Below are 26,168 nucleotides of genomic sequence, written 5' to 3' on the forward strand. Positions count from 1 at the left end.
CTCTTATGTCCTCATCCTTCTGGACCTTTCTGCTGCAGGCTATTGAACAACCACCTTTTCGTGAAAGCGGAGAAGTGCGAGTTTCACACCACAACAATCTCATTCCTGGGCTTTGTCATTAAGGCGGGTAGTATCCAGATGGATTCGACTAAGACCCAAGCAGTCGCAGACTGGCCTCCACCTGCTACACGACGGAAACTTCAACGCTTTCTTGGCTTTGCCAAAGAAAGCTACCGAAACCGAGGTTTATACGCAACTAGAGTTCCATAGCTGCCCCTCTCACCTCCCAACTTGTGCCCTTCCGGTGGACCACTGCTGCAGCGGAGGCCTTCTGTTAAAGTCACGTTTTACCTCTTCTCCCATTCTCATATTCCCAGATCCGGCCCAGCAATTTATCGTGGAGGTGGACGCCTCAGACACTGGTGTGGGAGCGGTCCTTTCTCAGCGGTCAGCAGAGGACCAAAAGGTTCACCCCTGTGCCTTCTTCTCCCGGAAGCTGTCCCCAGCAGAGAGGAATTACGACATTGGAAACCAGGAGTTGTTGGCAGTCAAACTGGCCTTGGAGGAGTGGAGACACTGGTTGGAAGGGGCAGAGCAGCCATTTGTGGTCTGGACGGATCACAAAAATCTCGAATACATCTGATCAGCTAAACGACTGACCTCCCGGCAGGCAAAGTGGTCTCTTTTCTTTAATCGGTTTGAATTTTTGCTATCCTACAGACAAGGTTCCAAGAACATCAAGCCAGATGCCTTGTCCTAGTTATTCCAGAACGAGAGCTCTCTCGCTCATCCAGAGGGTATCATTCACCCGGAATGTATAATGGGTGCAGTAACCTGGGAGTTGGAGGACAGGGTTAAACGCTCCATTGCCGAACATCCTGCTCCCAGCGCTTGTCTGGTTAACCGGTTGTTTGTTACGGCCCATCTTCGTCCGCAGGTTCTCCAGTGGGGGCACGCGTCCCGCCTGGCTGGCCATCCCGGTATCCGACGCACATTAGCTATGCTCAAACAACGCTTTTGGTGGCCGTCCATGGAGGAGGATGTTAAAGAGTTCGTCGGTGCTTGCGTGGTCTGCCCCCAGCAGAAGAACACACGCCAACCCCCAGCTGGACTTCTGCACCCTCTGCCTATTCCTATTCGACCCTGGTCCCACATCGCCTTGGCTTTCGTAACCAGCCTGCCCCCCTCAGATGGTAACACGGTCATCCTCACAGTCATTGATCGATTTACTATGTCTGCTATGCTAATTCCGCTAACTAAGCTACCCACCGCCAAAGAGACTGCTAAGGTCTTGTTGCAACATGTTTTCCGGCTCCATGGTCTGCCCACTGACGTGGTCTCCGACCGGGGACCACAATTCACCTCTCGCTTTTGGTCCGAGTTTTGTAGACTGCTAGGAGCCACGGCGAGTCTCTCTTCAGGGTACCATCCCCAATCCATTGGCCGAGCGGATGAACCAAGAGATGGAGACTACGTTGCGGTGCCTCTCATCTAGCAACCCCTCCTCCTGGTCGGAGCAGCTCTTGTGGGCGGAGTACGCCCACAACACCCTACCTAGTTCGGCTACCGGGCTTTCACCATTCCAGTGTGCCAGGGGGTATCAACCACCTCTGTTCCCTGAGCAAGAACGAGAGTCCAGTGTCCCCTCGGTGCAGGCATTTATCCAGAGGTGCCGACGCACTTGGAAGCAGGCCCGCTCCATACTGTTGCGCTCCTCCGACCGCTACCAGAAGTCCGCCAACAGAAGGCGTATTCCTGCACCCCGTTATGCCCCGGGACAGCGTGTCAGGCTGTCGGCGCGAGATCTTCCACTCAAAGTGGAGGCTAATAAACTGGCCCCGCGCTTTGTTGGGCCATTTCCCATTTCTCGCGTCATAAACCCTGCAGCTGTTCGTCTCAAACTGCCATCGGCCATGAAGATTCACCCCACCTTCCACGTTTCCAGGATCAAACCTGTCAAGGAGAGCCGGCTTCAGCCCCCCCCCCCCCCGACCACCCACAACCCCCCGGCTCATCGATGGGGGACCTGTCTACACGGTCCAACGTCTGCTTCGATCTCTGCGACGGGGTAGGGGGTTACAATACCTGGTGGACTGGGAGGGCTATGGTCCCGAGGAGCGGCAATGGGTTCCCGCCCGCAACATTCTTGATCACTCCCTGATCACGGACTTCCACCAAGCCAATCCGGACGAGCCCTGTGGGACGTCAAGAGCCGTCCCTAGAGGGGGAGGTTCTGTCACGAATTCTCCAGCTTATTAATCTTTCCAATGCCTGTCTGCTTGTCAATTAAACTCATCTGTCATTCCAGATCCCGTCATCAACACACAATCATCTGATTCCCTTCACCTGGCCCTCATGCCCTTCCCACCTGCAGTCCATTCCCTCGTTAGCCACCCACTATTTTGGTCCTTGCACTTGCCCTCTGCCAGATTGTCTTGTGTGTTTTCCAGCATTTTCCAGTTTCTTGATTCCTCGTTCGGACCTAGCCTGCCCTTTCTGACTACGGATTCCCTGCCTGCCGCTTTTTGGATTTGTTCGCCTGTTGGACTGATATCCCAGCTTTTGACCCCGTTTAATTAAACACGTCTGATTGGATTTCTGTCTCAGAGTGGTGCATTTGGGTTCAAGTACCTGTAAACCTTAAAAGTTAAACCATCCCACGTGATGCAACTTGACCAATTGAGTCTTTGCATTCCAGGCAGGATGATGATTTCATCTTAATACTGCGGAGAGATGAGAGAGGTAGCGGCAAATTACAAATAAAAAGACGGTAGGAAGATAAGAAAAATAGCAACGTTTGAGAAAAAGACAGATGAGAAAAAGGAGCAACAAATAGTGCTCTCCAAAAAGAGAAAAGTGGACAGAGAAAGTAGAGCAATTAATCCTCAATGGACGGACTGGTTTCTGTTCATACTTCCCACTGCAGCACTAAGCCAATGTCTCATTTGCTCATATGCTTGAAACGCCATCATGAGGCGCAATGAGCTCCTTTATGTGAGGAGAGCAGGTTTCAAATCCTGGCAGGAAAAAATAGATCTTGATTCTCCTACTTACCAAAAAAGTGGGAGAGTGGATATATATATATTAGGGCTGTCAAATAATTAAAAATTTTAATCAAATTAATCAGAATTTTCAGTGGATTAATCACTATTTGCAATTACACCTGAATCCTAACCATTTTTTCTTTCTGAAATGCATACCAAAGATAAATAACAGGACACAGATACATAATTATCTTTATTATCATCATCATTATTTTTTACATAAATACATGTTATTGATATTTGACTTGGTTTAATTCATTCCAGAAAATAATCAAATCAATGTTATTTGATAAGTTACAGACTGATTTCCCAGCATGGCTCTAGAAGGGTCTCAAGCCTCTGAAGTTTATCCCACTCTGCTGCGGTCGGTAAAACGAGTTTGTGCTCCTGATGGTCCAGGGCTGCGATGACCAGACATGTCAACCCTCCCGATATTTCCGGGAGACTACCGAATTTCAAAGCCCCTCCCGAAAATCTCCCGGACAATAATAAAAGTTACACCTTGAAGTCGAGCGGCAATTAGAAAAGATGAGACTGGCGCTGCAAGGAAAACCGCTAGCACCCCCACCCCCCCCCGTCGATCGCCAGCACCCCCGCACGTTGACTGCTAGCACCCGCACCCCCCTGGTCCTTTTGAATTGGCAAGTATGGCGATGACGGCCTCTTTATTTCTACTCACGCGCTTGACCATTCAAATTCCAACGTGTTGGAACATTTTGCTATTGTGTTGGTCAAATGATCTGAGGTTAATTTTGTTAATGGCCTGCGAACATTCAGCGTGGACTGGCGCGAACGACTTGCTGAACCTGATGGCCTGACATATGCCTACAGGTGGCAGTAATGTGTTGTATAGGATGAAGTGCATTCCCTAGAGGAAGAGGTACTTTCCTGACCTGAATAATTTGTCATAATTTGACGAAAAATTGACGTAATTAACAACAAACAACTAATTAACGTCGTTAACGCGCTATTCTGTTAAACTGTTCGATTGTTAAAATATGTGTAGATTTATTATTTATAATTTTCTGAGACTGTCAAGTCCAAATGTGAAGCAGAAAAGGGGAAATTCAAGATTATCTTCGGTTTTTTTTCTGAATTGAAGCACTTTATTTGAACTTTTTGTATTTTGTAAATGCAGCCCTACTTTTATTTAGTTAATTAAGAAAACAATATTTATATTTGCAGTCACACATATATGTTCAGTTCTTTGTAACGTGACAATAAATATTGTCAAGAGTTTTAGAATCATAATGAATGCATTCGATTTTTTAGTCCTGTATGGATTACATGCAAATGTTTATAGAACTCTATTCCTCTATTTAAATCACACTATAAACACACAAGTAGTCCCATTATGATCTTTTCTTTAACTGGACCTCTTCACAATTTAAAGACCCCTGCTCTATGCCCTCATGATGAATGAAGGCCCTTTTCACCCCATGCGAGCAACACTAGTAAAGCAAAGGGAATTTGGTCGGACAAGAGCATATCGAACAAACAATCAAGGAAATTATAAAAAAGGTGATCAAAGTCTCACGAAACCACTCACACACATGAGAAGGAGTGCTGAAATTGATTTAATCATTAATCATTCGTTTTTTTATTCTCTTGCAGCTCTGATATCGGCTGGTTGCTGCACCAACTCCTGTAGTAGCGTAAAGCTTTGGGACAGGTGAGTCGCATGCACTCACTTTTTGCTCTCATTTTGGCCACCTGCCTGTCAGGAAAACATCTTTTTAGCTGCTGAATGCTTTATTATGTTCTGTCTTCTGAGTTGCTTACTCTGTCCGTCTTGTGTTTGATGTCGGACAGGTGTATGGATAGAAGGTTCATCGGAACTTTAATGCTCAAAACACCTTCTTGCTGCAGCTGAGACCAGACTCTAGAGGGTCATGTAGCAAACAAAACAGGTGTAAAATGAACTAGAATTTTTTATTTTAAATTCCTCAAAATAGCCTCCTTTTGCTTTGACAGTTTTGCACACTCTTGACATTCTTTCAATCAGCTTCACAAGGTAGTTGCCTGAAATGTTTTTCAATTAACAGGTGTGCCTTAACAGGAGTTCATTTGTGGACTCTTTCAATCACCCAGAACATTTCAAGAACTTTGAGTTGAGTGACCTCTACAGAACCACAAGAAATCAGTGGAAATCTGTACTTTGTCAGACCTGGACTTTAAAGAGGCACCTAAAACTAATCTTAGGGCTTTAAACTGAATTCTATCCAGCATCTTCAGGGAGGTTTTACAAGCGGGGCGATATACAATACAACCATAGCCAAAGGTTGATCCACTCAAAGCTTTATATAAATTCATCAAAGACGGTCTATCTGTACCCTAGTTATGACCAGTCCCCATCCTCATCATGTTAATTTTTTTACACTTTGTTTCAATATATTCAATATGAAATTTCAATGAGTTTATCGTCAAACCAAACCCTATTTGAACTTCTTTTCCAAGTGGTTGATTATAGAGCACACTTTTCACCCGAAATTTAATACCCGATTAAAAAGGTACCAGCAACGCCACCTAGTTGGAGTCTACACTGAAAAAAACCCGACAATTAACATTTACTTCCTCGTAACAATTTTCACTCAAAATTTGAGTAAATTTTACTGCTGTAATATCAAGTAAAACTTCCTTAATAGTATTAAGTAAAATCTACTCATTTCTGATGGTAACATTTGAAGATATTACACAAATGTGGTTAAAGTAAGTAAAATATACTATATTTTTGTATACATACAGATTTACAACATCAAAATATTGAGAAGATTTTATTTCATTGATATTAACTGTCATAAACCTAATCTATTCACGTAAATATTGCACATTTTCTTTTGATAACTATGACCATATACTATTAATCACACACCTAAAATACAATTACATTGTCAAGTACCTTATGTAACAACTCATTTCATACAGCAGTCACATTTCACATGACAATTTAAATGAAATCTCATCTCAGCAGCAGTAAATGGTGGCATCAATAAACAAAAAATGTTTACCTTTACCTCCTCTGTTAAAACCTGGATTAAAAACAACAGTGAGGATTTTATTTACCATGTGAGCATGAATGACAATAGTTGCCTTTGTTGACATTAAGAAAGAAAACTCCTAACATCTTGTTAGCCATGGAGGGTGAAAATAAACTTTAAGGCAACCTGCTAATAGTCTACAAAAGTGCAAGCAGAACAGCATTACTGAGACCCATATTACTTTTTTTTTTACAAGTGCCTTAAAACTATTTTTAAATACACACAATTCACATTTAAACTATTTAAGGCAGCAATTTCACATTTTTAAGTCAAGTCCCGGCCACATGGGACCAGTCATCACAGACTTTTGGAAAAGAGTCTTGAAGAAGGTCTTTGCAAATCGTCTCTCTGTTACGTATGTTCCCTGAAGGGAACGAGACGCTGCGTAAAGACGCTGTGGGAACGCCCCTGCGTGACCGCATCATGAAGCACGTGTGAAAATTGACCAATGTCGAGCTGGTACGTCATAGCGGGGACGCAAGGGGGCACAAGGGCGCTATAAAGGGACCCGAAGGGCAGGACCATTCATCTCTGAAAGGCCGAATCGAGTGCCACGGGCAGGCCGGGAGTATGGCAGAACGTTTACGCAGCGTCTCGTTCCCTTCAGGGAACGAAGGTTACATACGTAACCGAGAGACGTTCCCTATCAGGGAACTCAAGCTGCGTAAAGACGCTGTGGGAACACTTATACCCACTCACCATACGAGCAGGTGACCGTGGTGTGAAGTTTTTAAAAAAACGCACACTCGACGAGAGCACCCGTGCTCAAGGCAAGGGTCAGTCCCCGACAGGAGGGCTTCTGCAGCCGCCATACCCCGATAGAATGGGCCCGGACAGCCGAAATGCGGGCTGACCGGCCGATACATAAGCAAGTGTCATGGCCTCAACCATTCACTTGCTGCAGCTCTGTTATACGCCTGGTCCGACGTCAGGAATGGAGGAGATGGTGCCACGAGGAAGAGAGATGCCTAAAGGCAGACGGGAAGACCTGTGGAAAACATAGCAGGACCTCCAGTACTGAACCGACCGGGCAGTTAACTGGGTCCGCAGTTGTTCCTACAGCAGGTGGCACCATCTACCGGCATAAGCCCTCCTAGTGGTGGGGCTCTGGAGTAGGAGGTGGTCTCTATGACCTCAGTCGCGAGACCGTACCTTAAAGGGCGGGCCCTCTCAAGGGCCACGTCCATAGCTTCCAAAGCTCAGGGCGGGAGTAAACAATGGACCCCGACGCCTGAGACAGCAGGTCCGACCTGATGGGAATCTCCACCGGGGGGCCTGCGAGAAGCGATATTAGGTCCGCAAACCATACGCGGGCCGGCCAGAACGGGGCTACTAACAGTAGGCTGACGCCGTCCTGACGGACCCTATCCAGAACCCCTGGGAGCAGAGCAACCGGGGGGAAAGCATACAGGCGCATGCTTTTTGGCCATGCCTGTCCCAAAGCATCCAAGCCGAGAGGGGCGGGGTGCGTGAGGGAGAACCCCCGAGGACAATGAGTTGTCTCTGCGGATCGGTGTGGCCGAAGTGGCCCCAAAGGAACTCCACCCCCTCTGGGTGGAGTCTCCAGTCCCCGGCCCCTGCCTCGACAGGGTGTCTGCATGATCGCACACCAGCCCGCGAGGGAAGCGTCTGTCGTGAGGATGACCTGACGACAGATCGCCCCTAAAACGGGCCCTTGGGTTGGAAACCCAGGGTGCCTCCATATGACCAGGGCCCTCAGGCAGCGCCGAGTGATTTTGATCAGGCGGTGCTGGTTCCCCCTTGGGGAGAACCCCTTGGTCTTGAGCCACCACTGTAAAGGTCTCAAGCCCTGTAACAGGCCCCGAGGGATCCATTGGATGCCGCTGCCAGGAGACCTAACAGTCTCTGAAACTGTTTCACAGTGAGTGGTTGGCCTAGCCTAGCCTGCTGAACAGCAGAGAGGATCGAAATTACCCGAGCGGGAGGCCGGTGTGCCCGCATCGTTTTCGAATCCCAAATTACGCCCAGGAAGGTGGTCCTACGTGCTGGGGACAGCACGCTTTTCCTGGTGTTGAGTCTCAGCCCCAGACGGTTGATGTGAGCAAGCACAACATCACGGTGTTGGGCCGCCAGGCGCTTGGAGGGCGCTAAAATCAACCAGCACCTGCCAGTATCCGCTCCGCAGGTCGAGTGAAGAGAACCAGGAGGAGCCAGACACCAAGTCCAGTGACTCGTCGACCCTGGGTAATGGATATCCGTCCTTCTTGGTTACACTGTTCAGCGGTCTGTAGTCCACGCAAAATCTCATCTTGGGGCTCCTTTTTTTCGACACCATCACCACCCCCGAGGCCCATGGACTGTCTGAAGGTTCGATAATGCCAGCTCTTTGCATCTCTTCTACCGCTCTGTCTGCAGCCTCACGTGAGCCATGGGGAGGCGCCGGGGACGCGTCTTGATGGGTTGTGCACCCCCCGTGTCTACATGAGGCCCCACATATGTTGACAGGGACGTGGCAGAAATTCCCAGCATGAGTCCAGCCCACCACCATCGTGGACTCTGTGTTCCCATCTGTTTCAGGGGGAAGTGGAGCCCCTCTTCCCCGTCTGTGCCGTTTGGCTCCCCCTCCTCCTGACGATGCGTCATGGGACATAATGCCAGGGGTCCGTACCGTCCCAACTATACGGGCCCCGATCCGTTTCCCTGGTTGTCGGAATGATTGGGGCACTGTCTGAGGAGATGGCCAGGCTGTCCGCATCCCCAGCAAACCAGGGGGCGGTAGCGAGGGCGTGTGGCACTTTGTGGCGAATGCGTGGACACAGCCCGGATCAGCTCAGCCATTTCAGCTGCCCATGCAGGCTTTACCTGGGCCGTGTCAGTGCATGCAGCGGCTCTCACCGTAGGACCACTCTCTCCAGGGCCGTCTCTCATGTTCCCGCCCTCCACAATCTCCCTCTCCAGAGCCAGTTCCAAAGCCTCCTGTATGGAGCGGGGATGGGCGAGCTGGGTCTGAATGCTAAGATGAGTATGGAACAGAGTTTTGCAATATTTCTGAGATGGTAGAATGAGATCTTGCAGAGATTTGATATGCGCTTCGAAAGTGAGTTGTGAGTCAAATCTTACACCAAGATTGTTGACAGTTTTGGAGAGGGGAATGTCATGACTAGAGATATTTATACCGGTTATGGAGGAAGACTGGATTTGATGAGAGGTGCCAACAAGAATTGCCTCAGTTTTGGAGCTGTTTAACTGGAGGAAGTTGTGTTTCATCCACACCTTTATCTCTTCCAGACAGGCAGTAAGTTTTGAAGACAGGGATGATGATTTCGATGAAGCTGAGTGAGATGTACTCTCTTCTGTCAGTAAGGTATGATTTAAACCAGGTAAGAGCGGTGTCAGTGAGTCTGGTGGTTTGATGTAGGCGGTTGAGGAGTATGCCATGATCCACAGTGTCAAAAGCAGCAGACAGATCGAGAAGTATGAGGAGAGAAGGTGAACCAGCATCAGCTGCCATTCGTAGGTCATTTGTAACTCTAACCAGGGCTGTCTCCGTACTGTGGGCTAATCGAAAGCCAGACTGGAATTTTTCGAACAGGTTGTTGTGATCGAGGTGTTCCTGGGGGTGGGCGGCAACAAATTTTTCCAGTATTTTGGAGAGGAACGGGATATTTGAAATGGGCCTGTAGTTTGCAAATCATCTGGATCAAGGGTTGTTTTTTTGAGAAGGGGCCTGATTATGGCTGTTTTTAGGGCAGATGGAACATTGCCAGACTGGAGAGAGCGGTTTATTACAGTGGTAATCAAAGGACTTAGCACAGAGATGTTTGCTTTCACTAGAGCTGTAGGAAAGGGGTCGAGGGCACAGGCAGTGGGTTTCATCCTATTAATTATCTTTTCAACCTCTTGCTGTGAGATTTCTGGGAAGCAGTGTAGGGGCTCTGAGATTGTAGGATGTGAGTGGACATTCGGGCTGGACAGTGGTGAGGATCCAGTAAAGGATGAATGAATTGAGTTTATTTTGGTTTTGAAAAAGGCCAGGAAATTATTACAGTGTTCTTCTGTGGCTTCTGTGAGTAAGGGGGTTTGTGGTTTAAGAAGATGGTTTATGGTGGAGAACAGCTGTTTGCGGTTTCCGGGACTGTTTCTGATGATGATTGAGTAGAAATTTGTCCGTGCTTCTGTAAGTGATTTTGAGTAATCCTTTTGGTGTTCGCGGAAAGCAAGCTTGTGGACAGTGAGACCTGTGGCTTTGTATCTCCTCTCAATGGCACGCCCAGCTGCCTTCATTTTTCGTAGCTCAGTTGTGTACCAGGGGGCTGATCGGGAAAAGGTGACTGTTTTGGTTGTAATGGGAGCATAGAGATCCAGAATGCTCCTGAGAGTGTTATTGTATTAATCATCTGAGTCCATGGCTGTTCAACAATTTACAGAAAGGATATGCTGGAGGTCGGATGTCACAGTGTCTTCGTTGATGTTTTTCAGATTTCTGAAACAGAATAAGAGAGAAACTTCTCACAGGTACTAGTAGAAACATCTGTCGGATCTGAGTAGCGTTGATTCACAACAACATTAATAATGATTAACCTTATAGTATTTCATATCTATGATACAGGGATCAATGGTTCTAGTTATATTTACATTACTGTACTACTACTTAAAACTTATAAAACTACTTATATCAGGCATATGCAAGCAGCTGACCAGACATTCCATATCTTGCAGAGAAATATAAATTCATTTCATTTCAATTCATTTTCTAATTTATTATTACAATTGAAGCTGAAGTCCTGCTGCCGGTTTAGAGTCTGGATGACGATCTCCTCATGTCCTTTAATTAAAACATTGTTTAATGCACAATGATAGACAATAACGAGCTACATTCTGTGGATACAGACAATACGTTAAAGTTACATTTAAATATGAAGTTATGAATCTAAACTCTGCACTCCAACAGATGTAACGTTACCGGTGAACAACATCAGTTATTGGTTCCAACCTCTGTCTCTTTAGGACACAAAAAGGGTGAATTAAGGGTCAGTACATGTACTTCCCACCCTGAAGCATGGAACAGGAGGTGTGATGGAGTGGGGGTACTTTGCTGATGACACTGTTGTTGATTTATTCAAAATTCAAGGCATTCTTAACTAGCATGGCTACCATCCCATCTGATTTGCTTTCAGTGGGACCATCATTTGTATCGTAACAGGAAAGGGAGGCCAAACACACTTCCATGCATACTAATGGGTCTTTGAGCAAGAAGGAAAGTGATGGAGTGCTGCGTCACGTGACCTGTCCTTCCAAAATCACCCCACCTAGACTCTGTTGAGATGGTCTGATAATTAAGGCAAAGTGCTCAGCACCTCTGGGTAGTCCTTCAAGACTGTTGGAAAACCCTTCCAGGTTTTTTGGACCTGATCAAACCAAAGGGGGCCACTGTGAAGATACATTTTTGTTAACCACATACATGGGTTCAATCATGTAGTTCTGTGGCATTTACCAAGGGTGTTGTAACTTTCATAGTTTGGATGTCATCAGTATTAATCTAGAATGTAGACATCAAAAGTTAACTCAATGTCACAATTGGGCGTAATCATCAAAAGTGCCCGCAAACTCATGTTCTCAATCAGCTCATTCAGTAGCCACGGCTCTGACTCCTTGAGCAATTTCTAGTGATTGTAATTTTGCTGGATAGGAACAGGCAAAGTGTGCATGTGTTTGTGGGTGACTATGAGGGATCACTGGGACAGGACCCCCTGCTTTAATTCTCCGTCTGGAAGGTAAGTGATGGTGCCGGGTTAATATTTAATGATAACACAGTTCCTTACGGGTGAATAAATCAAACTGCCATCTTTACCTGAAGAAGACGCGTCTTCACGTTCTGCTGAGATAAGCGTTCATACATGGAAACATTTATATACAAAAATATATTTACGTTCCCCCACACAGTAATTTTTTTCCTTCTTGTCTTCCAGCTTTGATGCCTCATAACTCCAACATGCCTTGTGACCAGATGCTGCCCTCCCCCACCTCTCACAGATTGAAGAAGGGAGGCATAAACAGGGTGGAGGAACAAATTAGAAATTCAAGAATCCAAGCAGCAAAGGGAGCGAAGATTAGTGAAACATGGCAACACTTGAAGAATCCCTGCTTGCCCAGACTGCATATGCTGCTGCATTTCTAGAAAAGACAGAGGGCTGAATCCCTGCGTTGCCAAATATGAAAAGACAAAAACTCATTCTACCTCTTTGGGAAGCCGGGGCCCGTGTGGGGCAGAACCTGTACATGAACGATTGATACCTAGACGATACACACCCCCTTCTCATCACAGTCACAACACCATTGATTGGTTTTAAACTCAACATGTGATGATGTCTGGAACTACTTTTGCAGACCCTGAAATTCAAGCACAGAAGAAAACTCATTTAAAAGATAATTATCTTCTGTTACAATTCTGGTTGTTTTGTAGCTTCATTTAAAGAAGTATCATACTCATCATTGCTGTGACTTGGGAGCAGAGCAACATCAATACAACTGTCCTGACTGGGAGAGACACCAGATGACAGACAATCCGAGAGGTTGTTAGTAAAGCAGTTTGTGTCGATAGAAATCATAGCACTCAAAACCTTTGTTCACTTAATACAGCTGACAAAAAAAACTGTACTGACTCTGCCTGGCCACACTCTGGGTTGTGCTAGCGACTGAAGACCTGCCTTTACCTTTTACAATTGCCTGCATCAACACAGCAGTTACCAGCTCGGCTTGCATTGACTTTCGTTTGATGCAAATAAGCTAACGAAGAGTTGCCATATTTGAAAGTATGAAAAGCTTGTTTTAAATCTTGTTGTCAATCATGTAGTTCTTTGGCATTTACCAAGGTTGTTGTAACTTTAAGGCTCAACAAGAGTACATATAGCTGTGTGTGTGCGTGTGTAGTGAGAGGTGGGGGGGGGGGGGGGGGGTGCAATTCAAATATGTCTGTTTGGGGAAGGATAAAAGGTTTGCTAATTTACTGCTCTTCGTTCAGCTTTTGTGTCAAGGTCTGTTCCTATACCGGCATTGTTAGAGTATTCTAAACCTTGTGTCAGCATTTAGCCATATACATCATGCTTTGTGTGTGTGTGTGATATGGATAACACCATAGATTGATAAAGGATGTCTTGCGGTGGAGTATAGAACGAATAACAATTTTCAACCGATTGTGAAAGGTTTGGTTTGTTATAAAACGTCAGAGATGTAGTTATGACACTGCCTACTTTTGAATAAATTTTCAGTTTGATGTCGTATGGTAATACTTATCCATAAGTATGCAGTGTCATAAATACATCTCTGTACAGGGTGCGTATTTCAACATTTCTTGATGAATATTTGTAAAGGAAAATCTTGTACCTATTTTAGAACTCTATTTTTTAGAACATAACAATTATTCGTAGTATGTATGCAGTGTCATAACTACATCTCTGATGAACCAAACTGTTTGATTAATTGAGCAAGTTATGGTTATTTAAAGTATACTCATCACTACCAACACAATGTTATGGAAAGCGAGTACACCCTACCAAGATGGCCGCTGATGACAAGACAGCTAGCCTTTATATATATGTCTGTGGACAACACGTCTTGGGCAATCCCTCACAGCATGTTAAGCAGACATGCAGGTTGATATAAAATCAAATAGATCAGGAAAGGATTGTCAGCTACTCTGGATTTGGTGCTTTACGGCCTAAAATGAACTTATAATTATATAATAACATCCTTGCTGTAACAGGTCTGAGCTCTGGGGAGGGGTTCCTGGAATGATGATCACTGCAAGGTTGGTTGTGACAACAGAGTCCAGCAGCTTCACATAAACCTACTTATCTTAAGTGGGTCTATGTGTGACCGCTGCGGTCCTGGAATAATGGTGGTATGCAACAAGTAATTGACCAGACACAAATTATACAATTTTGAGCGATTTATTTGGCGTAATGAGACTTAAAAATCGGAAAATATATGTTTTTATTTCATTGTATTAAATATAATCATTAAAAATACCAATTATAACCTATGTGCTCCAATGCTAACCAGAAAGAGAGAAAGCCACACTCAGGGCTGGCCAGTAGCGGCCACAACAACGATGGAGGACTAAGGGGCTGGAATAGAGCACTCACTACGCTCCGTGCCACACATTCATACACACCAAATCAAGAAAAGAGGCAAACTGAAAATGTACAAGTGGTGAAGGGAGGTGCAAAATACCACGGCATTCAAAAGGAGTGATGGTGCAGCAGTGAGTAACTCTATCACCAAATCCCCCACCATGAGGAGCCACGCCCGGACCAGACCCTGAGCAGGAAAAGACACAATGAGCACAAGTACCCAATCACAGGGTTCAATATATTAAAATCAACTAAGCACCAAACAAACACAGTAAATAGTAAATAAGTAAATTAAGTAAAGAAACAACAAAAACGAAATTAAATGCCAATTAGACCCAAATAAAAAACTGCAAGGCACTCAGCGCCTGTAAGGACAAGAAAAGAGTTAACACATGTAATAAATATTCCTTCTCTACTTGTAAACTGGCATTACCTAGTATGACTACAAGAGAGCGGCTACGTCATAGCAGACCGCCTCCTTTACACACGCAGCAGTCTGAGCCAGCGTCTAAAACACAAAAAGGAGAACTGAGAATTCACTAAAAAATGAGGAGCACAAACACACCTACCAGGCCTTCAGTAGTGAGAGGAATACCCGCCCCAGGGACCACGATTGGCGCAAGTGGCACAGGGATGTAGCGTCAGTACGGGTGTCTGCTGTGTGTTTATATACGAGTGCTAATGTAATGGAATGCGGAAGTCTACGTACCGGCTTGGGGGGGAATTCCCTCTACGGCGGCTCATTAGGGACAGACAACCCACCGGTTACATATGGAATTAACAAAACAAAAAAAACGTAAGGTTAGCACATGCTGTAGCCGAAGATAATGTAGCCTCCACATCAGCTATACAACCAAGCTAATATTGGCTAACTTAACTTTTCTCAACGATTCAAATGCAAATGCTGATAAATAAAATTGGGTGTCAATGAAAGTGAAATAATTCACTGGTAACGCGGTTCAACAGAAAGATAAGATTACAGATATTAAATTATGTCACTCCAGAGTGTAACATTAGCTGGAAGCGCCATGCATGCTGGTCACATCCGGTTAACAATTCACGTTATCGGCCAAATGTAAATTCAACACAAAATGGCTGAACATGGTAATGCTGACAGTGATAATATCCACGTTACCTTGTTCTGTGAGCTAGAGGGGCAGGATGAACTACGGGGTGGAGGAGCAGGTGGTGCTTGATCATCGTGGCCAAAACCAAGTATGACTAAGGGGGGATCGGGCCCAGAGTCGACTGCTATCTGGCTTGGTCCACTTTGGTGCTTAGATCAGAGTCTGTGACTACATGATGAAGTAGGCGGAGTTAGAGTCAACCAAAAAGGAATAAATACAGTAGAATACCGCAACTTCAAACAGCTGTAAAATAATGTTTTCTTCCAAGTCAACTTTTGCAATATTTTACAGTATTCAAGTGTATTTACGAATAACAGTATATTACTGTTGGAAATTTCTCGGAATTTTACAGCAATTTGTTACAGTGTGTGAGCCAACACTGAAATTCAGCTTTGATCATAGCTCAGAGATCTAGCGCTCTTAGGTTGTTAAAAAGTACAATTATTGGATTTAAAGAACAATTGCTCCCAAATAGTCAAACACTCCACAGCTTTTTTGACAGTGGATACATGTATTTTTACTGAAAGCACAAAGCCACCAAATCCAGAGTCAAGATGGAAACACGTAATGCATAGAAAGACAGAACTTAGGTTTGGGTGAAAAAATGTGTTTGTGAAAGGCCGCTTGGTTACGTCACAATTAGGGGGAAGTCAGTTTTTGCTGGGGGGGATTGTCTCTTTACTTGCGATTATTTTCACTGCCAGATGAAATGATCAGGGCATGTTGTCCAACTGACACTTGATGCATGGCTGTGTGAAAAACATGGCTATCTGTAATGGCTCACACAAATATACACTTTGGCCTACACACATCCACACACTGAATACATACTGTATAACCCCTTCACCCCTCTTTTGTTTTTAGATTTGGTAACCAGACAAGATCTATATTATATCAAAGACATTATTGATTTTCAAAGTCAAGACTAGTATACCTATAGTTTTATGAATCTATAACAACAGTTATCATTTTTGACTTCTTGGGTATTATGTAACAAATTTTAACCAGAGAAGTATGTATAAGCTAATAAAGTTTCTTTATGTTGAATCCACTCCTTTGTTCATTGTATCGATGTGCTTTTGATGGATATATACATACATATGGGATAGTTCAACGTTTAGGAAAATATGTGCTCAGTCTCCTAGACTATCTCACATTGTGGGTTTGTTTCCTGATTTATTTTGTAGTTTCCTCCCTCTTGTGTCCCTGGGTTAGCTTCACTTCCTACCATGCCCGTGTCCCTGATGGTTTCCACCTATGTCTAATCACAATGTGTTTTGGTATGTCAGTGAGCTCCTGTTCCTGGGGGGATTGCACAAAAGTAGAATAAAGAAATCGAGGCTAAGTGATAAAGCACCACTTGACTTAGTGTGACCTGCTCGTTGCGGCTTAATCGGTTGCATATTTGCCGAGCTGGGCTGAGAAGGGGGAGCTAAGTCGATTCAGGTGTACATAGCTGTGAGAACTGCGCATCCACGGCTTTCTTAAGTAGACCGCGGTATCGATCACAGATTTACAATATGCAAAAATGGAGAAGATGCAGCATATTTCTCACCCGCTGAGCAGCAAGTGATCGTGGAAATAGATGAGAAGGTGAAGCATATAATATGGAATATGCAAAAAAGGATTATGGCAGCTATATTTAAACAGAGAGAAAAAGCCTGGTAGACAATCACAGACCAACTGAATGCGGAAGGATTTAAAAATATATACTTACTAGGAAAGTTGTACACTCTGTTTTAATTGCTTTTAATATGATTATTTTATGTGTTGGTTTTATTGCTTTATTGCTGCTATTTTTGCTGTATCGGGCAAAATGTATGTGCTAAATTTGCTGGTTTTACTGTAAAGTGTCTTTGAGTAGCCTACCATGTAAAGCACGATATAAATAAAATCTATTATTATTAACCCCTTAAAGGTGAGCAGAGGGAATTAATGTTCCTCTGGAAATTTACCCTAAACCCTTATTCACAATGCACAAATCAATTAGCTCTGTCTAATTCTAAATATTTTATTAAAATAATGTGCAGAAGAAAGGGAAAGATCCTGGCAACAGGTCAAGTTAAATATATTTTACAGGCTGGTGAGTTCCTCAACAGTTTGCAAAAATAGAAGTTACTTAATTTTCCAGTACTGCGCATCAAACCCAATCATCCATTTATACGGGCATATGTGGAAATCCTCTTGAATGTAACACATTTTTCTGTGGCCAGGGAAGGTAATAAAGATGTCTTCTAAGGACTTCAGTGCCAGTGATGCCCGGAACGCTCGTTACTTAGTAACGCGTTGCTCTAATCTGACCACCTTTTTCAGTAATAAGTAATCTAACGCCTAAGTATGTCCAAACCAGTAATCAGAATAAAGTTACTCGTCCAAGTCACTGTGCGTTACTATTTTGTCATTAATAGTAAAATATATATTGAATCCACGTAGCCTATGCAACAATTAAGTCACGTTTTCAGCATGAGGGTCACGTCACGTGTACATACATAGACCTACCACGCAGCGACACTAACAACAATTGAGGAGAGACAGAGATGCACATTTTCGAGTTGGAAATACAATCACTATTTTGAGTATTTGTCAGCTAAAGATGGAAATATCAAGGTTCATTGTACACTCTCATTATAACAGCGGGGCGCCTGTGCGCATATACCGACATAGGGACATTTGCACCGCCGGTGGCGTGCGTACGGCCCGCAGGGTGACAGCCGCGCCTTCAACGACCCGTCAGCCGTACCGCAAACCCCCCTCCCCCGGTCAGCCGAACCATCTGCCCGAAACGACAAAGTGAGTGTTTGCATAATCAGTTGTCATTTTTATGTTGAGGCGGCGGTTGTTGTCAGCAGCTGCTGGATGTAACTAATAAAGTAACTCGTAATCTAATTTAGTTACTTTTAAAATCAAGTAATCAGTAGTAGACAGTAATCTGATTACTTTTTCATCACTGTTCAGTGCTAAACACACACTTCTGACAGTACTGCAAATAGTGCATTTATTTACAGTTTCAGCATATAAAAAGTGCAGTGCCATACTGTGGGATGATAAGAGCATGGCTTCGTGCTGGTCCGATCTGTCCCCAAACACGCTCTCACGTCTGAAAGCACGTCTTAATATCAGTGCTTCTTAATCCAACACGTGGTTCAAAAATGGGCCTCATGGTGCAGGAAGAAACACAGGTGAATGGCACTTTATATCTCGCCCTCCTCACGTTTACAATTGTTCACTCCTACCTGCGCAGTTTCGCCCACCTGTCGGTTGGTCCGCCCACAACAACTAATACACACACACACACCGCCCCAGTATTTCAACGTGGTTATTATTAGCTGAACCTTCTTGCAGTCCGCGAAATATTGTCTGACATGAAAACGGTCCGTGAGGCAAAAAAGGTTGCGGACCACTGATTTAAACAATTCAATTCAATAATTTTATTTGGTACAGCCCAAAATTGCAAATTAGAGGGCTTTACAGTCTGTACACATGTAACATCCACTGTTCCGAAACCCTCACATCGGCACAGGAAAAACACCCCCAAAAATGAAAAACCCTTCCATGGGGAAAAAAGGGAAGAAACCTTAGGGAGAACGTCAGAGGAGGGATCCTCCTCCCGGGATGGACAGACTACAATAGATGTCATGTTTATATAATAACCAATGTAAAAGATGTACAATACATTCAATTTCTCTAACATAAATTATACAAATAATTGCAAGCAGCAGGCCAAATGTACAGCAGGACCACCGCAGGGGCAACCACCATCCACAGAGGCTTCTGTGGGGAGGTAGAGCACAAAGATGTTTGTTTATGATGACAGTAAAATGTATGGAAGTAAATCTGTCTCATCGGATTATGAAAGAAAAAGGTGATTGAATTTCTAGCACTGAATATTTATGCATTGAAATTATGTATCTGAATGTTTTTCAACGACTGCGGCATGATTATGCAGAGGTATGTATGTCAGAGTCCCCCCCTCTGGACCCAGGTAAAGGCTGGTTTAGGTCTCCCTCTGGTGGATCTGGGAGAGGTTGGCCTCGCACGCACCTGTCTCAGCTCTGCAATCACGCACCTGCACCGGAGCCACAATCACCAGGGGATAAGAGGGAGAGCCTGACAACCGGCCGACGTCGGATCGTTACTCACGTCACGTATGTCGACCTCAGTCTTCGCGAGTCTCAGTGACCAGCACCCAGTCAAGCCGAGAGCCGGCTGTTGTTCTCTTTTCATTCAGTGTAAATCCAGTTACTTACCTCTTCTCTCACCTCCTCGGTTTCAGTGACACCTGTCTGTTCCTGCACGTGGGAGGACCACTGGGCACCGCGCATTGTCGAGGAGATCATCAGCCGGGACCCCCTCCTTCACCTGCACTTCTCACGCCCGCTCCTGCTGCACCTCCACAGTCGTGTCGATTAATAAACTGACTATTCACTCACCTCCTGACAGCTGTGTCTGTCTGTCCTGCATTTGGGTCCAGCCATGTCCCAACTTGACAGAACGATCCGACCATCTATGGACCCAGCAAACTTCGACACGGTACGTCAGGCGATCTCGTCCCAAGGAGCCATGTTGGGGCAGCACCAGTCCTCCCTGCAGGGAATAATGGCCAGCCTGGACTCCCTGTCGATCCAGGCGCACCTCAACGTACCACCCCACCCTCCGGTTCAGAGCCTGTCTGAACCCGTTTCTGTGGTTATGTCCATGCCAGACCACGAGCCCCAGGTCCCCACGCCGGAGAGATATGACGGACACCGGCCGGTGCCGCTCGTTTCTGATACAGGTGGGACTGGTGTTCGAGCGAGCCAAGATCTCCTACATTATCGGATTACTGCGCGGGGAGGCTTTGGAATGGGCCTCTGCCGTGTGGGAGAAGCAGGGCGCAATCGCCCAATCATGTGAGTTATTTACCGCGGAGATGCGGAAGATATTCGATCACCCCGTTCGGGGAAAAGACGCTTCAAAGCGATTATTATCACTGCGGCAAGGGACACGCAGTGTCGCCGATTATAGCAGCGTAGCAGCAGTATAAAGTTCCGTATCCTAGCTGCGGAGAGTGGCTGGGATGAGGAGGCACTACAGGGGGTGTTCTACAACGGACTTACTGAGGGAATTAAGGACAGTCTACTCTGCTACCCCGAGGCACAGGGACTGGAGGAGCTGATCTGTCTCACCACACGGATTAATAACCGTAATAGGGAGCGGAGGCGTGAGCAGGGCTCGGCACCAAGGGGAGCGCCGTTCTCCAGAGTCGACACTCCTGAGAGGGTTACAGACCCCGAACCCATGCAACTGGGCCGCTAGCAAATTTCGGAGGCGGAGCTTCTGCGCAGACGCATGACTAACAGCTGTCTATATTGTGGCACGTCGGGTCACTTTCGCTCTCGTTGCCCATTAAAGGGTGGAAACGGCCCCGCTCACTAGAAGTAAGGAGGAGTCTAGCGAGCGAGAGTCTATGCCCCTCCCCCCACATATCACGGACTCCGCTGAAGATTTTAGTCAGCAACCGCACTGCAGCAATGGCAGTGGAGGGACTCATAGACTCCGGGGCCGATGACAATTTTATGGACCATAAGCTTGTAGACCGATTAGGACTCCGTAGAGTTCCATTAGAGGAGGTTATTGACGCTAACTCCCTAGATCAGTGTTTCTCAACTGGTGGCTCCCGGGCCATTGCATGGAAAAAAAAAATCATCCTGGGATTTTATTTTGAAGGGACTTTCTCTAATGCAGCGGAGTGTCGGTGTTTTTCCGGCTCGTCCGTCCTTGTTTTCAGTCAGCAATTAGAATGCGGAAGCACCGCCCCCCACATTGAACTGCTGCCCGGGGCCTCCCTACCCAAGGGCAGACTCTACAATATCTCCAGACCACAGCGAGAGGCCATGGAGAATTACATCAGGGACTCATTGGCAGCTGGAATCATCCGCCCCTCTTCCTCTCCGCTGGGCGCAGGGTTCTTCTTTGTTAAAAGAAGGACGGCACACTCAGGCCATGCATCGACTATCGGGGGTTGAATTACGTGTCTGTCAAGAACAAATACCCGTTACCACTGATGAACACTGCTTTCGATTCATTACAGGGCGCTACTGTGTTCACCAAGCTCGACCTCCGCAACGCCTACCACCTGATCCGCATTCAAGAGGGGGATGAGTGGCTCACCGGGTTCAACACCCCCCTGGGCCACTTTGAATACTTGGTTATGCCATTCGGTTTAACTAATGCCCTAGCCGTGTTCCAATGTCTAGTTAATGACGTCCTACGTGACTAGCTGGGTCGCTTTGTTTTTGTCTACCTGGACGACATACTTGTTTTTCAGAGAATCAGGAGGAAAACCTGAGGCACGTCCGCCAGGTTCTTCAGCGGGTGCTGGAGAACAGACTCTTTGTGAAAGCGGAGAAGTGTGAATTTTACACCAGGTGCACAAGCTTTCTGGGTTATGTCATCGCCGAGGGAGAGGTAAGAATGGACCCCCAGAAGGTGCAGGCCATCCTGGAGTGGCCCAGACCCAATTCCCGCAAGGAGTTACAGAGGTTTCTGGGGTTCGCTAACTTTTATAGGCGGTTCATCCGCTACTACAGCCAGATTGCAGCCCCCCTAACAGACCTTACCTCCAATCTCACAGCGTTCCGGTGGTCTCCTGGGGCAGAGTCCGCCTTCCAGGAGCTCAGGGAGCGTTTCACGTCGGCACCCATTCTTGCCGAACCGGACCCGTCCCTACAGTTCGTGGTAGAGGTTGACGCGTGTCTGTCTGTTCTGCATTTGGGTCCAGCCATGTCCCAACCTGACAATGTTTTCACTTTAGCAGTGTGATCTTGCATACTGTCTGTGGTGGCGGGCGTGGTTTCAGCTCGGCTGCAGGGGGGAGAGAGGGGGAGTGGCTCGGGGAACAGTGCCAGGTGAAAACAATAACGACCAGCTGGCGATGATTGTGTGTGCATGTGCTCTCCCCTACTTAAACAGTAAGGCGGAGGCGAGCGAGGAGAGAGGGTTGCCGAGTGAGCCAGACGCCGGCGCAGTGCTGAATATAAATAAAACGTTTTTCTAAACACGACCCAGGCATTGAGTCCCTTTTATCCGGAGCCCGACGGACCCAACACCGTACACCAGAGGTGGGAACAAGTCACAAGCAAGTCTCAAGTCATTGCCCTCGAGTCCCGAGTCAAGTCGAGTCACAAGTCAAAGCCAACAAGTCTCAAGTCGAGTCACAAGTCGTACCATTTTAGTTTCGAGTCATTTCGAGTCCTTTTATTATAGTGGGGACGGGGAACCCTGGGTGATGGTGCGCTGCCTCACAGACCTAGACTACGAAGGGAAGGGTAATGGTGGATCGACTGTGACTGTGTTATAGTACTGTAGCACTCACCCCAATGCTGCAGCGTAAATAAGGAGGCGATCGCTTGCAACTCCGCTGCATTTATTTATATAAAACAACTCAACTTCGGTCACTGTTGGCCGTCACCACGCCGAACGAACACTTCCGCATACACGGCCCCCCAAAACTCGGGTTGTCTCGCGTAACTACAGCTGGTAACAGAGCATAACGTGAACACATGCAACATCTGCATAACTGATTAACTAATAACTTTAACTCAGCTCATTACACTACTTTAAAACGGACGTTGACATAACGTTGGCGAGGATTTCCATCGGAGTCTGAATCCGGGTTCAAAAATCCCGATTTTTGTAACCGTGAACGAGCTGTCTCGTTGATACGGTCAAATGGACTGCAGTGATTGGATGTCGTGCAGGCAGCGCGCGCTCTCTGCATACAGGTGGCGCACATTTATTTGACAGATGCAGATAAACAGAGCGGCGCGGTGGTGTGAAAATGTTTTCCCCCAGTTTTCATGGGAAGTATCAAGTCTTCTCGAGTCAAAAGGCTCGAGTCCAAGTCAAGTCACGAGTCATCGGTGTTCAAGTCCAAGTCGAGTTGCAAGTCTTTGTACGTTTTGTCGAGTCTCAAGTCATCAAATTCATGACTCGAGTCTGACTCGAGTCCAAGTCACATGACTCGAGTCCACACCTCTGCCGTACACTGTCTTTTACTGTAATATGTATACTCTACTAGTCTACACTGAACTACACAATTCTGCCTGACACTGCTTTCAGAGTTTTAAAAATGGATGGAGAGGAGCATGAGTTAATTTACGTAGATGAGGCTTAGTTCAACCTGACGAAAACACGAAGGAGGGGAAGAAACAACATTGGCTACAAGGCTATAGTCAATGTCTCAGGGCAACATGGGGGTAATATAACACTCTGTGTAGCCATTACACAGAATGGGGTCTTTCACTGCCATGCCCATATGGGCCCTTATAACACAGCACTCATTCTTACATTCTTGGACCAATCGCACAACATAACAGCATCAAATCGATCGTATGCAATACATTGTTGTCTGGGACAATGTGTCTTTTCACCGCACTGGTTCAGAACTGGTTTCAGCAAAATCCACAGTTCACCATCCTATATCTTCCACCATACTCTCCATTTCTCAACCCTATAGAAGAGTTTTTCTTTGCATTGCAGTGGAAGGTATATGATCTCCGTCTCCAGGCCGACGTACCCCTCATCCAAGCCATGGAGGAGGCCTGTGACTAGATGGAGGTAGCAGCAATGCAAGAATGGATTCGTCATTCAAGACGTTTCTTTCCAAGGTGTCTTCTTACAGTTTTTTTGGATTGCTAAAGCACGATTTTCAAAACAGGACCCGTGTTTTCAAAACACTACACACAATTAGCACAACCAAAAACCCAATTAGCAAAACACTAAAGATCCTTTGCAAAATTAAACACACTTGTAAAAACTATACACTTCTTTTAAAAAAACGCATTGTTACCATATGAAACACACACATTTCAAATTACTATGCTGTGATAAACCTAAAACACTTTTAGCACTTCTACTTTCCTATGATTAGAGTAGGTTACTGTCAACAAAGTACAAATATAATGTAAATTCACCAAACGCTACACAAGACCAATGTTGCAGACTGAAGAAACTCATTTATTTCTCAACACGCCCAAATTGTTGACAATGATATTGAGACATGTCTCTTCGCCTAGCTGGATCTGGCCAGAGAATTTTATCAACATCGCAGGCAATGTTGTCATTACAGTTTTTCTTGATTGTTTACACACAAATACTGGTACTTGACACACAACGACCACAACATGTAACTCATGCACCAACCACCTGAACCAATTCTGCTAAACTACAAGCACAATTTTTGCTTTACACTCAAATTGCAGTTCTAAAACACACTTTTTTCAAAACACTACACACAATTCTCTGCATTCTCTGCACAATTTTCATGAAGAAAATTTTGTTTTTACAAGAAAAACACTAATTCAAAATTCTAAAGTCAATTGCCCTACTATGCACACTGACTCATCACATGGGAAAACACCTGTCACACAGTGTTACAATTAGGAATCAGAGCTTTAGCATAAAAGGGCAACAGGTGAGCTCTTCTGTTTTGGAGCAATGGATGCCAACATTAGAAACGGAGCCAGAGGAGTGAGAGTAAGAGGAGGAGGACAGGGGGAGGACGAGGAAGGCCAAGGACCGTAAACTCTGATGAGATCTGAGCCACTTTGGTTGACCAAAGCTATGGAGGAATTTTTTTCTGCCTGGAGATGGAAAGTGTATGACTGACATCCACAAACGCATATCCCCCTTCTATAAGCTATAGAAGACGCATGTGGAGATGAAGCAGTTGGAGCTTTTCATGGCTGGATTCAACATGCTAAGCAATATTTCCCCCACTGCTTGGCCAGGGAAAACATTGCTTGTGATGTGGATGAGGTTCTGTGGAACAGACTGAAACAGAAGAGAGGATGCAGCATAGTTGTTTTTTTTACTGTAACTGTATACAGTAAATTCTTGTTGTTTTGTAAATAGACTGTATGTGCAACTTTGTGTTGGTTGGGATGTACACTGTGTGCATTATTTTCGTGGGGAAAATAAAATATATTTGTTACCATGTATTTGTGTGTTCTGAGTATAAAAACAATATTTGACAACACACGTATGTATGTACTGTCTGTAGTAAGTGTAAAAAAAGGTCAAAATCATTATGATGAATGGAGAAGTGTTTTCCATTCATCATAGTGTTTTAAATTGAGCACATCAGTGTTCAACTGGTTCTTATAAAAGTATATTCATATGATGGTTTGTGTGTGTCATTTGAAAACCAAATACCATTTTGAGAAGAAATAACATTGTTTTGAATGTAAAGTTTCATTTTGCAGGAGTATTGAGGGGTTTTGCCCATTGTGTGTGTGTTTTTTGATTTGTGTGTAGAGTTCTGAGAGTATGAGGCATGCTTTAAGAAAATGTGTCTAATCAATCGAGAATTAAGAGTCGGCAACCGGACGTGGGCCGACGTGTTTTTTTTCTAGCGCCGTGTTTAGGCTGATGCCGGCTCAGGTTATTTCCGATTATGGCGAAGTAACGGCAGTGTCGTATACCGGTATCTCGGGTGTCATTCATCCCGAGTCTCAGACGAGTCGGGAAACGGACTTGGCCATACGTGTTTTTTTTCGGCATGCTGAGCTCAAGCTGGATCTGGGCCAGGTAATTTTGGCTACCTGGGTTGTGACGTCAGCCGACCAAATTTACTGTGTGTTGGACTATATCGATCTGTAAAGCTCAGACATCATGACGCAGATTTAAATTATATTACAATACTGCCAAAAGGGTGATAGGTAGCCAATAGTTTTCTGTTTAGGGTGTATTGTTGAGTCATAGAGCCCTTTGCTGAATTCTATACTAATATTAGATGAAAAATACCATCAATTTAACGCAAATCAATACTGAATCCTGGCACCGTGAATTTATTTCCCATTGGGCCTATTGTGTCAGCCAAATGGG

At 45.3% G+C, this 26,168-nt stretch overlaps 1 protein-coding gene and 1 long non-coding RNA gene across 3 annotated transcripts in view; both read left to right on the forward strand.

Annotated features, from left to right (window-relative positions):
* The window catches only part of LOC119213904 (coiled-coil domain-containing protein 85A-like), a 46,285-nt gene extending 29,932 nt beyond the window's left edge, over positions 1–16,353 (forward strand). Inside the window, exons 3-4 of one of the 2 annotated variants that reach the window (XM_037465121.2) lie at positions 4,659–4,716; positions 12,013–16,353. In XM_037465121.2, coding sequence (XP_037321018.2) covers positions 4,659–4,716; positions 12,013–12,028 — 74 coding nt within the window. In that variant the 3' untranslated portion in view covers positions 12,029–16,353. Of the gene's footprint in view, positions 1–377; positions 772–4,658; positions 4,717–12,012 lie in introns of those variants that run through there. The other variant, XM_037465120.2, reaches the window with a different exon arrangement.
* Positions 16,354–18,214: 1,861 nt separating this feature from the next.
* On the forward strand, positions 18,215–25,640 carry LOC119214208 (uncharacterized). The gene is made up of 2 exons (XR_005119951.2): positions 18,215–19,447; positions 19,576–25,640. It is a non-coding gene; the product is annotated as an uncharacterized LOC119214208 (long non-coding RNA).
* Positions 25,641–26,168: the final 528 nt, after the last annotated feature.

Source organism: Pungitius pungitius, chromosome 13 (assembly GCF_949316345.1).
Source record: "Pungitius pungitius chromosome 13, fPunPun2.1, whole genome shotgun sequence".
Classification (NCBI taxonomy): domain Eukaryota; kingdom Metazoa; phylum Chordata; class Actinopteri; order Perciformes; family Gasterosteidae; genus Pungitius; species Pungitius pungitius.